The 13566-nt window shown below is 34.1% G+C and overlaps 1 protein-coding gene across 1 annotated transcript in view; it reads right to left on the bottom strand.

The window, feature by feature from the left end:
* Window positions 1-671: 671 nt before the first annotated feature.
* Stil (STIL centriolar assembly protein) overlaps window positions 672-13566 on the bottom strand; it is a 49645-nt gene continuing 36750 nt past the window's right edge. The window contains exons 14-17 of the mRNA XM_046418805.2: window positions 10709-10931; window positions 4964-5174; window positions 3442-3692; window positions 672-2133 (exon numbers count right to left, since the gene is read on the bottom strand). Coding sequence (XP_046274761.1) covers window positions 1344-2133; window positions 3442-3692; window positions 4964-5174; window positions 10709-10931 — 1475 coding nt within the window. The 3' untranslated portion in view covers window positions 672-1343. The remainder of the gene's footprint in view (window positions 2134-3441; window positions 3693-4963; window positions 5175-10708; window positions 10932-13566) is intronic.

Below are 13566 nucleotides of genomic sequence, written 5' to 3'. Positions count from 1 at the left end.
TCTCATTTATATTCAGAAATAACAATTTAAAACTTAATTTTTAAACAGGTGGAAGTTGGCAATAATTACTGATAACACTTGGATGGATCTCAAGACATTATGCTGAGTGAAAACAGCTAATTTCAAAATATTATACACTATGATTCTGTTTATAGGACATTCTTAAAATTATAAAATTCTAGTAAAACAGATGAAGGATAAAGGCTGGAGGTGGAGTATGTTTCAAAAGGGTAGAAATAGTTGCATGCTTGAAGTCCTGAGTTTGATTACCAGCCCCCTACCCCACAAAACAAAAAAGGAGATTCAAAAGGTCTGAGGTTTATTTATTAATAATGAACCAATTGTCAATTTCTTGGTTTTGATAGTTTACTATGATTCTGTAAGATGTTATCATGGGGGACACTAGTAAAGGGTACTCCTGAATTCTGTGATTTTTATTTATTTATTTATACTAGGGATTGAATCCAGCATGACTTGACTAATTTTTTAAAAAACTTGAGACAGGGTCTCACTGAGTTGCTGAAGCTGACCTGGAACTTGTGATAATCCCACCTCACCCCTGAAGTCACTTGGATTGCATGTGTGCATTTGGCCTCTGTATAATTTTTGTATCTTGCAGGAGTTGAAAAACAAAAGTGGGAAAGGAAAAACTATAGCAGAAGACAAAGGAAAACAGTCAATTTAGACATTTTTATTGTCGTATTTAAAAATATTAAGACATTTGAAAAAAATCACAAAGTTTATAAAACACACTCATACCCAATACTTTTCTTATTTAATAATAACTAATGCTGTATGTTGAACATCAACCCACCAGATCTCAAGTTTTACTTGCAGAGTTTAACTAATATACTTAAGAGGAAATACATACCTTATATGAAATATCTTAAAATATTTTAAAAAGTAACTTTCCCCTTAAACTCAAGAAGGGCTGATTTTGCTAATTCAGCCAGGGTCAGGGTAAGTTTATGGTTTTTTACTGATACTGGGTAGATGCCTAAATGCAACATGCTAGGAAAATGGACTTTTTAAAACACACAACATAAAACAGCAGTTGAGAGAGTTGAAGAGCATCTATTTATCTAAATTTGTTGAAATAACTGTTAGGAGTTTTTTCTTTTTTAAAAGGTTTCAGTGATGCTGAATAAGAATCTGGCCTCCTCATTAGCCTGTTATCTCACAGACAATCAAGTCATTTGTTCAGCTCTTTGTAATCAGCTGTTACCAATAAAGAGATTGTCTCCTACAGTGATTAGGAATCCAAAACTACTCAAAGGCTCTGGTTTCTCCAAGTACCTTCAGAAGATACCAGTTCTTGTATCAGAAAAGAAAGAGTTAAAGGTTTAAAATAATTTTGGCAACTGTCTGAGACGTTTTACATCTAAAAAGGTACCTACTGAGTTCATGCTATTCATTTGCTTTAAAGTTTCAGAAGGTTGTAAACTTTCAGGAAAAATTGGGACATCCCTTTCATTTTCTTTCTCAGGATGTTGAGTAAACTCGGCTTTTCCAGGCCGGAGGTTTACTGCAGGACCAGGCCTGAGGTTCTTTAATAAGAAAGCTGGGTTTTCCTTCAATTGCTGAGTTACTTTAGACTGCACAACTTCATTTGTGATATTTCTCAATACTGGTACATCTGTGTTAGTGTCCATGGATTCACAGTTATAGCAATTAGTTGTTTCATAGGTATTCCTCAAAGGTTCTTTCTGATGACCAACTTGTGCAGCTATGGAAGTAGGGGTTTGATTCAATGAATTTGAACTCATACTATCTGCAGAGGTAGGAGGATCCTCTTCATCTCCACTATTATCACTGCTTTGTATGAGTCCATATCTCTTCAAGTATTTTTTGGTTGCAAATGACATGTTGCTTGGTGAAATTAAGCTAAGTCCCACTGTGTTTTTGTCTGTATTAATATGTAGAAGGCTAAAAGATGAGTCACAATTATTTTGGTTTGATCGAGTGAGAGACAGTTGTGACAGCTGATTTTCATTTAAATATTTCAGCGCTATAGCATTTGCCTCCATGCTCAAATCCACACCAGTGGGGCTTAAACCACTCATGCCAACATTAGCAAAAGACATATAGTTTAATCCAGAGATCACTGCTTCTGGGCTGATGCATGCCAACACACTGAAAGACACAAAATAATAAGTCATCATTTTGAGTAATAAAGTTTCATCTAAATGTGTTCCTGAATATGAAAGTAACAAAAGATTTCAGCTTTAAGTGCATGGTGCTTTTTATCTGACTACTAGGACATTTAAGTTTCCATGACCTATCTGCCCATTCAAGGGATAAATACGATAACCTAGAAAGTAAAATTCATGATTTACAGACTGAAAGTGGAATACAAATTGATTTTCCTAAATTTGGAAAAATTTGTTTGTTCACTTACTCTGGTGCCAAAGATCAAACCCAGGGCCTTGGGCATACCAGACAATTAATTGCTCTCCCACTGAGCTACATCCTCAATCTCTGATTTTCTTAAATATGTACATCAGTCATGGTTTTAAGAACAAATACAAGGCTCTAAATGTAAAAGTTATTCAATATTGCTGTGTCATTTAATTTTCAACCATTAACCCTAAACAGCTAATATTCAATGTAAAGTAAAATGAATCACAAAACACATCTGATGATTTGACAGTACAAGCTTTGGTAAGTAGCTCAGAAAATTAAATTGCTCATAGTAGAAGAGATTTCCATTTGCAATAAATAAAATCATCAATTGGTCTTTGGATAGAGCCTTACAAATACACACATAAACTTTTTAAAAAAATTTTTTTCTTAGTTGTTCCAGGTATTATTTTATTTCATTTTTTGGGGTACCAGGGACTGTATGTGCTGAGCAACATCCCCAAGCCCTTTTTAAAAATTTTTTTATTTTGAGATAGGATCTTGCAAAGTTGCTTAAGTCCTCGATAAATTGCTGAGACTGGTCTTAAAACTTATGATTCTCCTGCTTCAGTCACCCAAGTCACTAGGATTACAGGCATATAACACCATGCCCAACTTTGAGGTTATTTTTAATAAAAAGGGATCTGAACAGGGTATGTAAGTTGGATACACTCCTAGAAAAAGGAATGTTTTTGCTTTTTAGATGACACAACTATGTAACCATACATCTACTAGCTAGCATATTGCCTTGCCACCTCCAGAAGAACGTTTAGACTCTGTCAATAAATCTCATTTCTCTTCTCCAAAGTATATACATATCTCTTATATATGTATATAACAGATGTTATATGTTATGTATGTAACCTCTCCTCCTAAAAATGAAAAAAACCTAAAATATAAAGATGATCTCATTCATTCTAGGTAAGCTGGCCCTGAACAAATGATGAATCAATTAAGGTACAAATTTATATCTTCTCCCATGAGACTGCTACAATATACCTAAAATTTATTCATCTTTTAGAACAAATTTTAAAAGGTTACCTGGCCTGATCCACTTTATGTGAATTTTTCTTCACTTTAGTGGGAGAATCAATTTTTACTCCCAGGCTTCTTAGTTGCTTAAGAGTTGCATTCAGAACACAATCTTTGTCCACCAGTCCTGAACTGTGTTTTTTTTTCTTTGTATGGTAAACATTTTGGGTTCTGGTACATTCATGGCTGATAAGTACTGCTTTAGTAGATGACTGTTCAGTTTCTTTGGAGGAGTTACTTAATAGATGGTTCACTTGACCCTGATAAAAAGAAAAATTACATATTTAAAAATTACTATTAACAATCTTAGATAAGATCCTAAATAATACCACAAGGAAGGCCAGGGGAAGGCAAATTTACATTATCTTATCAAATTCTATAAAATATCTAGTATATCTGCAAGTATTAGGGGGGTTTTTACAAAAGAAGTCCACCTTCATTATTTGTCAGTCCGTACAGGAAAGAGAATAGTTGTTCTGTTTGAAAAACAAAATATTCATTTTTTAAACCAACATTTAAAAAATATATTGAGTAACATTCCAAGTGTTTTTAAGGATCTATAATAAATTCTGTATAAACAAGTTTTAAACCATGCTTTCATTTACAAAATAGTAATCAATATGTTTAGGGTTGTAAATTAAACTTTTATGTTATTTTCAGAATTACTTTTTTTTTTTTTTTTCACTTTCTAAAAATGAAAATGCTCTGTGATACTATCTCTGCTTTCTTGGCATTAAAGCATATTTCATTCTCTGAGCATACAGGGTTAACACCAATCTAGGACCTAGCAGGCAAATAAAAAATATGTGTTCACTGATGAATACATGGAGTCCTAGTGAAGTATGTTTAATTAGCTGTCAATTATAAATAGAGAAATCAAATGTTCCTAGGTCAAAAATTTTGGATCGAAGTAATAGGCAGGGTCATCTTACGTCCCAGTTCATGTTCTAAGTTTTCTAAGAAAATGAGGTACTCCAACTAAAGCTATCCCTACTGATTCAGTGCTCCTTTTGCTTTACACCACTTTTCAACTTGTCATAGAGTGGTTGCTTGTGTTCTTGTATTGTTATTTCTCCTATGTTCTCGTAATTATCTTTATATATCCACTTTTCTTAATCCCCTTTCTTAGACTAAGCTAAAAATTGAATAAATATCTGCTTACCTGAAGTCAATAAGTATTACCGTAAATACTCCACTAACTTTTCAATTTTCAAGCTTTTTACAAACTCTTTGCTTTTTTGTTGTTGTTGTTACTAACTTTAGTATGAATTTAGCACAATATCAATACTTACACTTACATTTAAAAAATAAGCTTTTTTTTTTTTTTTGCTGAGTATCTGATAACTGGCATATTTACATTTAAGTTATCATAATTTATAAAAAGCTAAAAGAAATACATGATATACTCTTCATTAGGTAAAAATATTTTTATTTCAAATTCCCTATTAGTTTAAATCTAGGGAAAGTTTAATTAATATTACTTGTATTAAAAACCATCTCACAAAAGATGAAATGCTCCCCATGTTCTTACCAATAAATCCTGGTAGATGTTCTGGTTATCTGATGGCTGATGAGACAAAGGTTGCATTACTTGCTCAATTTTTGGTTTCTCAGACTTTTCAGTATTGGTATTGGCACCCTCTGTTGGCCCGGTCTGTAAGCACATGTTCATGCTCTCTGCCAGCAAGGCATTTGGAAAGAATATCGGCACATCGGGTTCTTTTCTCACATCTGAAGAAGAGCTGCATGATAGGACATTTAAGTAAATGTTAGTATCTTAGTATCAAGGTACCTTTAACTGTATATTTGAAATGTAGTAACTTTGGAAGAAAAGGGTAAGACTCAAGCAGCATCTGGTTTGTATTTTCAGCTGGTGGTATATATAACCAGATGCTGCTTGAGTCTTACCCTTTTCTTCCAAAGTTACTACATATAAACTGGAACATAATAGCTTTTCTTTTTTTGGTAGTACTGGGTATTGAACCCAAGGGCACTCTACCACTAATCTACATCCCCTTTTTATTTGCTATTTTGAAACAAAGTCTTGCTAAGTTGCTGAGGCTACAAGTGTATACCAATGTGCCTGGCTTGTCCAATAACACCTTTTAAAGTTATGTGTAATGATTTCAGACAACTTTCTTTGAAAGTTGAAAAACAACTTGTTAATTTCTTCTAAACCTGATGCAATAAAAATTTAAAATATATAATTTGCTCACTTTGAGTTTTAAAATAATTGTCAAAATCCTTGTCAAATGAAAGTTCCTAAGTTGCCATTGATAGTCATATAGTTGATGGTATTTCTTTTCTTTATGCTTTTGTGTATTTTTTTCCAATTTTATACAGTAACAATTTATACTTTCAAAGTAAAAAATATGAAACATTTTAAGTAACTAGGGAAAGTAGTAGTATATTTCTGTTTATTATTATTATTATTATTTAAAAATATTTTTTAGTTGTTGATGTACCCTTTATTTTTTATTTATTTATATGTAGTGCTGAGGATCAAACTCAGTGCCTCACACGTGCCAGGCAAGTGCTCTGTCCCTGAGCCACAAAACCAGCCCTATTTTTTATTTTTTTAATATTTATTTTTTAGTTGTAGTTGGACACAATATCTTTATTTAATTTATTTATTTTTATGTGGTGCTGAGGATCAAACCCATGGCCTCTCATGTGCTAGGCAGGTGCTCTACTGCTGAGCCACAACCCCAGCCGGAAGCAATATTATTCTTATTAGAACAGTAATCTGTGGATTATAGAAAATGAAGGAAAGCAATAATGTTAGCTAGTAGAAGCAGCATTATTATTAGTCCAGGCATAGTTTAAAGTGCATCATCTTTTTTTCTTTTTAACATTTTTTTTAAGCTGTAGATGGACACAATATCTTTATTTTTATTTATTTTTATGTGGTGCTGAAGATCAAACCCAGGGCCTCATGTGTGCAAGGCAAGTGCTCTTCCACTGAGCCACAACCCCAGCCCTCAAGTGCATCATCTTATGTAAACCTTACCAAAAAAGTCTATGAGATAGACATTATATATCATCTCCATTTAACAGACAAAGAAATTGAAGCACCCTAATTGGATATGTTCTCTTGCTTCTTTTAACTCCCATTAGCACCTTCTTTTTATGTTTTAAGTTGCATTTGTGTTTATTTATATTATAACTATCTGTGTGTTTATAATGCCTTGGGCAAATTTCTTTATCTCGATGAACCTCAGTTTCCTTTCCTGGGTTGAAAAACTGTGATAAAATTAATGGAGATTCAGAGAACCTAGCACAGTACCAGATGTACATAATGGGTGATCCGTAATTATTAGTTCAACTACTACTGCCTTCTCCCTGTGCCGCAAACATCAGATTGAGCCTTTATCTTCAACCATGTTGACCAATTTCACTTTAATGAAAACACCAGAACTTAACAATAATTAGGTGCTAAGGCACTGTTCTAATTATTTTACATATATGAACTCATTTAATTCCCATAACAATCTTATGAAACAGGTACTTTTATTATTCCCACTTCATAAATGAGAAAACAGAGTCCCAAGAGATCAAAAGACCTGTCCATAATCATACTGCTGTGATTCAAATCTGGCAGTCTAACACCATGCTCTAATTCACTGTTACACTGTATGTTCAAGGACTTGAAAATATATGTCCTGATGTCTAACTTAGCAAGCAAAAAACAAAAGCTAAAAAAGAACCAAAACATTACAAAGATCTCTCAAAAGATTTAAGATTAAAACAAAACCTTAAAAGATGACTCTTATATGCCAAAGAATATTAGGTATACCCAAAGGGTGGCTCCTGAAAAAATAATCATATTAAAAGAAAGTCTTTATAATACCACATACCATTATTCTCCATGGGGAATAAGCAATCAATAACCAATTAAGCTGCAAGGCAAATAAACTTATCTTTAACAGACTATTTCAACATCAGAAAGACTGATCCAGTAAGGCATCCAAGGGAGACTGAGAGCCCAGGTAGCTGAGGGACATGTATGAATACTCAGCAAGGGGAACTACAGCGTAGGTCAGACCAGATGTTTGGGAGGAGTCCAGAGAAGCACCAGAACCTCCATAGACAACAATGGAGATAGTATTTAATCCAACTCAATACATTTCCTGAACAAAAGACTAGATTTACATCTAGTTATATGTTAGAATCAATGAAGGTGATTAATTGCTCTAAAAAAGCAATTAAGTTCTTTCTATCAGTTAACTCAGATCTGTTTCTAAAGTTAAAAACCACCAAAGGATTAGAGATATTTAAAGTTTTAACTTGAAAACTCCCATAATCCTTGAAAATATTCTTCAGTTTACAGAACTAAGTCAAGGAGAATAAACAGAGATAACCATAGTTCATTCCTTGTCCTCCTCAGTTTCTGTAAATATTCCAAATAAAATGTGGATCTACAGAAAAAATTACAGAAATTAATATGATCATGACCCTGTAGGAACTCAATCTGGCCATGGTGATATACACAAAAGATCTTTTCAATATACTGTGGTACATCAATGAGTCCCTAATTGATTTATAAGATTAAAACACCGTGTACTAAAATGAGGAGATCTGTGGTTCTCTGTTGTTTTCTGGAGGGGCATGTTTATTGTTTTAACCACCACTGTAATTAGAACAATTTAAAATGTCAAATATTATCACAAGATTTAGGATAAAAATAGGTCATCCACTTTCTATCTGCCCCATGTCACCTTACCAGCAAGTTCACCTCTTTTACCTGAGGTATTTTATATCTACATTATTCTTTTACCTTCAAAACTTATCCTACATTTGATATTTTCCATGATTTCCACAGGTCCAAGCCATCCTCATCTTACTTGCTTATTAAGTCCACTAACCAGTCTCCCAATTTCCTCTCTTAAATTTCTTTCATTTGTTCAAAAAACAACAAAAAAGGTCTTCAAAAAAATGAAAATCAGGGGGCTGGGGTTGTGGCTCAGTGGTGGATCACTTGCCTAGAATACATGAGGCATTGGGTTCGATCCCCAGCACCACATACAAATAAATAAAATAAAGGTATTATGTCCATCTACAACTAAAAAAAATATTAAAAAGAAAGAAAATCAGGGGCTGGGTTGTAGCTCAGCGGTAGAGTGCTTGTATAGCATGTGTGAGGCACTGGGTTTGATTCTCAGCACCACATATAAATATATAAAACAAAGGTCCATCAACAACTAAAAATATAAAAAAAAAGAACAAGAAAATCAGATCATACCACACCATTGTCTGAAATCCTCCCCTGGCTTTAATGAATAGGGAATAACTCCAAAACTCCTTTCTTTCTTTCTTTTTTTTCTTTTTTAAAGAGAGAGAGAGAGAGAATTTTTTTAATATTTATTTATTTTTTTTAGTTTTCGGCGGACACAACATCTTTCTTTGTATGTGGTGCTGAGGATCCAACCCGGGCCGCACGCATGGCAGGCGAGCGCGCTACCGCTTGAGCCATATCCCCATTCCCTCCAAAACTCCTTTCTACATCCTACAAAGCCCTATATGCTTTGGCTCCTGCCTTGATCTCTGCCTTCATTTTTTACACTCTTCCTTATCAGTCACTGTATCCAGTCATATTGCCTTTCCTGCTTGCTTCTAGATCTGTCAAGCTCATGCACAACTCAAGGTCTTAACACTTGGTATTTCTTCTAACCACAACACTCTTCCCAAAGATCCTGTCATGACTGGTTCCTTCTCATTATTCAAATCACTGCTCAAATGTCACCTCTCAAAGAGGCTTCCTTTCCCACCCTATTTAACATATCACACTTCATTCTCATGCTACCATCCAAGTTACACTGCACTTGATCACTCTGTTCATTTTCTTCATAGTAGCTGTCACCATATGATATTATATTATTTTGTTGCTTATGAGGATATATTTCATAAAATTAGGAGTTTTGTCTAACCTACTGCTTGATCTCTAGTGCCAAGTTCTGTGGGAGCACATACCACAAGTTCAAAGAAAATTTGCTGAATTTATTACCAAATGTGCTGAGGATCTGAGTTACTTTGGATTTTTTTTTTTTTTAAGGTGGACACAATATCTTTATTTTATTTTTATATGGTGCTGAGAATCGAACCCCGTGCGCCTCACGCATGCTAGGCAAGCGTGCTATACCACTTGAGCCACATCCCCAGCCCCTACTTTGGAATTCTTTTAATAGAAAATTTCACAATGAAAAGTTTCAAACAAGAGATTATATAATAAACTACCACATACCATCTGTTTCAAAACTTATCAATTACAAGACAATTTTATTTCATTTAAACTCTTAGCTATTTCATCTTCCATTAGATAATTCTGAAGCAAATCTCAGATAAGTATTCAGGTTGTTATCTTTCAAAAATATTCTTTTTTGTGTATAATTTTAATAGGGAATCGTAAAAAAATTTTATGATTCTGAGCCCCATCTCCATCTAGAACCTAGTATTATAAGAATCTCAAAGGTGAGGAGTGAGTGTATGTAATTTGAAGTTTTCTTCAGTTATTCTGAGTTATTCAGGCTGTTAACACATCCAGTGACTGACATCTGGGAATGGTTCAAGAAAGCTCAAAAATGACAGTTATGCAGACACCATGTTATGGAAATATATCAATGAAAATACCATGTAGAAAATAAATAGTTTTATGTTAGAGTAACAAAAAATATAAGTTTTTTTTTTTTTTTTGGTGGGGGGGGTGCGGGTACTAGGGATTGAACCCAGTGGCACTTAACCCTGAGTCACATCCCCAGCACACCCCCTTTAAAAAAAAAAAAAAAAGATTAAATAAGAATTGCACAGAGCCAGGCGCAGTGGCACACGCCTGTAATCACAGTGGCTCGGGAGACTGAGGCAGAAGGATTGCTAGTTCAAAGCCAGCCTCAGCAACAGCGAGGCACTAAGCAACTCAGTGAGACCCTGTCTCTAAATAAAATACAAAATAGGGCTGGGGATGTGGCTCGGTGGTTGAGTGTCCCCGAGTTCAATCCCCGGTACAAAAAAAAAAAAAAATTGCACAGAATGGTGATAATAGTAAATAACAATGCATGATATATTTCAAAATTGCTAAGAGTGTATTTTAAATGTTTGCATCATACCAAAAAAATGGTAACTATGTGACATGATAGATATGTTGAACAGCCTGATTTGCTCAGTCTACACTGTAAACATCTAAATGTATCCCACAAAATTGTCAATTAAAGATAAAATGTGAAAACAAAAGAAAAAAGAAAAAGACAAAAATAGGATGAAACACGAATAAAGGAAACCTTACTTGGATTCATTAACTGGCTGATTAAATTCTTCCACAGCAATGTTGCTTTCTTCAAAACTGGGAATATCAACTTCTCTTAATGAAGATGCACTACCTGGAGGACTTGTGACTTCATTATTAATATCGACAGAAAAATTCATGTCCTCACTAGAAATCTTGGTGTCATCTTGCTTCAGTTGAGAATCTTGATCATCGCCTGGTGCATTCCAAAACAGGCTGGCACCTGGAGGTAAAGTGATTTAACAGACACTGAAATAAATATTCAATTACAAAAATAATGAAAATAAAAGCTTGTTATGATTAGCTATATTATTTTAACACAATTATCTACAACTGTTTTCAGATTATATTTCCTCAGAAATGCCACAAAAAGTTAGGTGAAAGGTAGAAAGAAGAAAACTGGGACAAAGGGAAAGGGGACATCCTGGGTTCTGCCTCTTTTAAAGGAATGACTCTGTTTTACATATTAAGGTTCTGAATATTAACTGTAGGGTGTCTTTGTGTGTTGAAAACTGCTGCTCTAAATAGCAGGAGAAAATACATAAAATACAAAACCCTAGGATCTCTGGTTTTCATCCTTAAATAGAATATTTAAGAAACTATATTAGAGAGGCATCAGACATATGTAAAAATCAAATGCTCCCCAATATTTATGGACCATCTGCATATATTTTCAGAGCTTTTTGCATATTTGCTTATACTTTTTGTTAAATTAACTACTTTTTTATTTTTTATTACTGGGAATTAAACCCTACTTAAACTCTGCTCTACTGCTAAGCTACATTTCTAGCCCTTTTTATTTTGAGATAGAGTCTTAGTAGGTTGCCCAGGCTGGGATTACAAGCATGCATTACCATGACTGGCTAACCCACTTTACCTTTGCCTAGTGTCATCGTTTCTGTGAAGTTGTACATTTGCTGTGCTAGTTATAGCTCTTCTAATACTCATAACAATAAATACATTTACTGGATGGAACTGGAGGCTATCACACTAAGTGAAATAAGCCAATCCCCCCCAAACAAAATGTGGGGGAGTGTGTGTGTGTGTGAAGATTCACCAAACTGGACAGAGAGGAATGGGGAAAGAAGCGGGGATGGGAATACGGGAGACAGTAGAATGAATTGGATATAACTTGCCTATGTTCATATATGAATACATGATCCGTGATAACTCCATATCATGTACAATCCCAAGAATGGGAAGTTATGTATTATATGTAAAAATACATTCTACTGTTGTATATAATTAAAAAGAACAAATAAAAATAAATAATTTTTAAAACTTAAAAAAAAAAGAAAAAATATATTGTAAAATGTAAAATATTCATTACCCCAAATCTTCTTTTGTATCATCAGTGATCTGCATTCTACAATTTGGGAAACACTGCTATAAATAATGATTTAAAAAATATGATTAAAACCAAAAAGTGAATCCAAGTTGAAATGGTTTCTACTTAGGTGTTATGAAAATAAATGAATAAGGGCTGGGGCTGTAGCTCAGTGGTAGAGCGCTTGCCTTGCATGTGTGAGGCCCTGGGTTTGATCCTCGGCACCACATAAAAATAAATAAAAATAAAATAAACGAATAAAAAAGCAAGAGGTAACTTAGAATTCATTATTTTATTAAAGACAATTTTGAAAAAGATAAAAAGGTCCTGCTTACTCTATGTATCAATATATACCTTTAGGGAATTAAGCACATGTAGAATAAATGTGCTTTGAAAAGTCATTTGGTTAAAAAGACTATTAATAATTCATTTTATGTAGATAAATAATAACTAAATATGAATCTATGATGTTTTAATATATTTGAATTCATACATTATGTCTGAAAACATGTCTCAATTTCATAATCACTTTGAATATGTGAATGACTTCATTCAATTGTCAGTTTATTTACTCAATAGACATTGTTTCAGTGGTCCAGATCTCAAAAGCTTACAGTCTAGTGATAGATATAGATGTTAAGCAACTAGAATATCGTAAACACAGAATTTTACAAGAGAACATAGAAGACTGCACTTTGGTACATTTATTGGTTTGTAATACCCACAAGCTCCTTTTCTTTCTTTTTTAAGATATTTATTTTTTAGTTTTAGGTGGACACAATATCTTTATTTTTATGTGGTGCCGAGAATTGAATCCAGTGCCTCACGCGTGCTAGGCGAGCACGCTACCACTTGAGCCACATCCCTAGCCCCTCCTGCTCATTCTTAATCACCAGAAATACAATTCAGAGCTCCATGTTTTCTCATAGAGTCCATACTATTTTTCTTACCCAGTTTGTTCTGCCATTTCTCAACTCTACTTACTGAAATGTTGCATAACTTCTAATGCCCACACTCAATTACAATGCATAGATAAAACCTTACCCTGATCCCTCTTATTAGAACTGCGTCTAACTTTAGCTATTTGGGAGACTGAGACAAGAGAATTGCCAAGTTCGAGGATAGCCTGAGCTACTTATTGAGACCCTGTCTCAAAATAAAAAAAGGACTGGGGATACAATTCAGTGGTAGAGCACTCCAGAGTTTAAAAAAAAAAAAAGGCTGGGGATGTAGCCAGGCCTTAGCATGCATGAGGGCCCTGGGTTCAATCCCTAGGACCTTAAAACAAACAAACCAAAGCAAACAAAAAGAATTAAAGAATTAGGTCCAACCTAGAAAAGTAGTAAAACCAAACAATGTATCATGTTATGTAATTTCTTATGTGTTCTTCGGTGCATTTTTCTTTCATAAAGAGTAAAATAACAGGGGCTGGGGCTGTGGCTCAGTGGTAGAATACTCCCCTGGCACGCATGAGGCACCACATAAAAAAATAAATAAATAAAAGTACTGTGTTCACCTACAACTAAAATAT

The sequence above is a fragment of the Marmota monax genome, unplaced genomic scaffold (assembly GCF_021218885.2).
Source record: "Marmota monax isolate L192 unplaced genomic scaffold, Marmota_monax_Labrador192_F-V1.1 WCK01_AAM20220418_F8-fsc00008, whole genome shotgun sequence".
NCBI lineage: Eukaryota > Metazoa > Chordata > Mammalia > Rodentia > Sciuridae > Marmota > Marmota monax.
The sequence above is the reverse complement of the archived record's forward strand: the minus strand, read 5'-3'. Positions and strand labels throughout refer to the sequence as shown.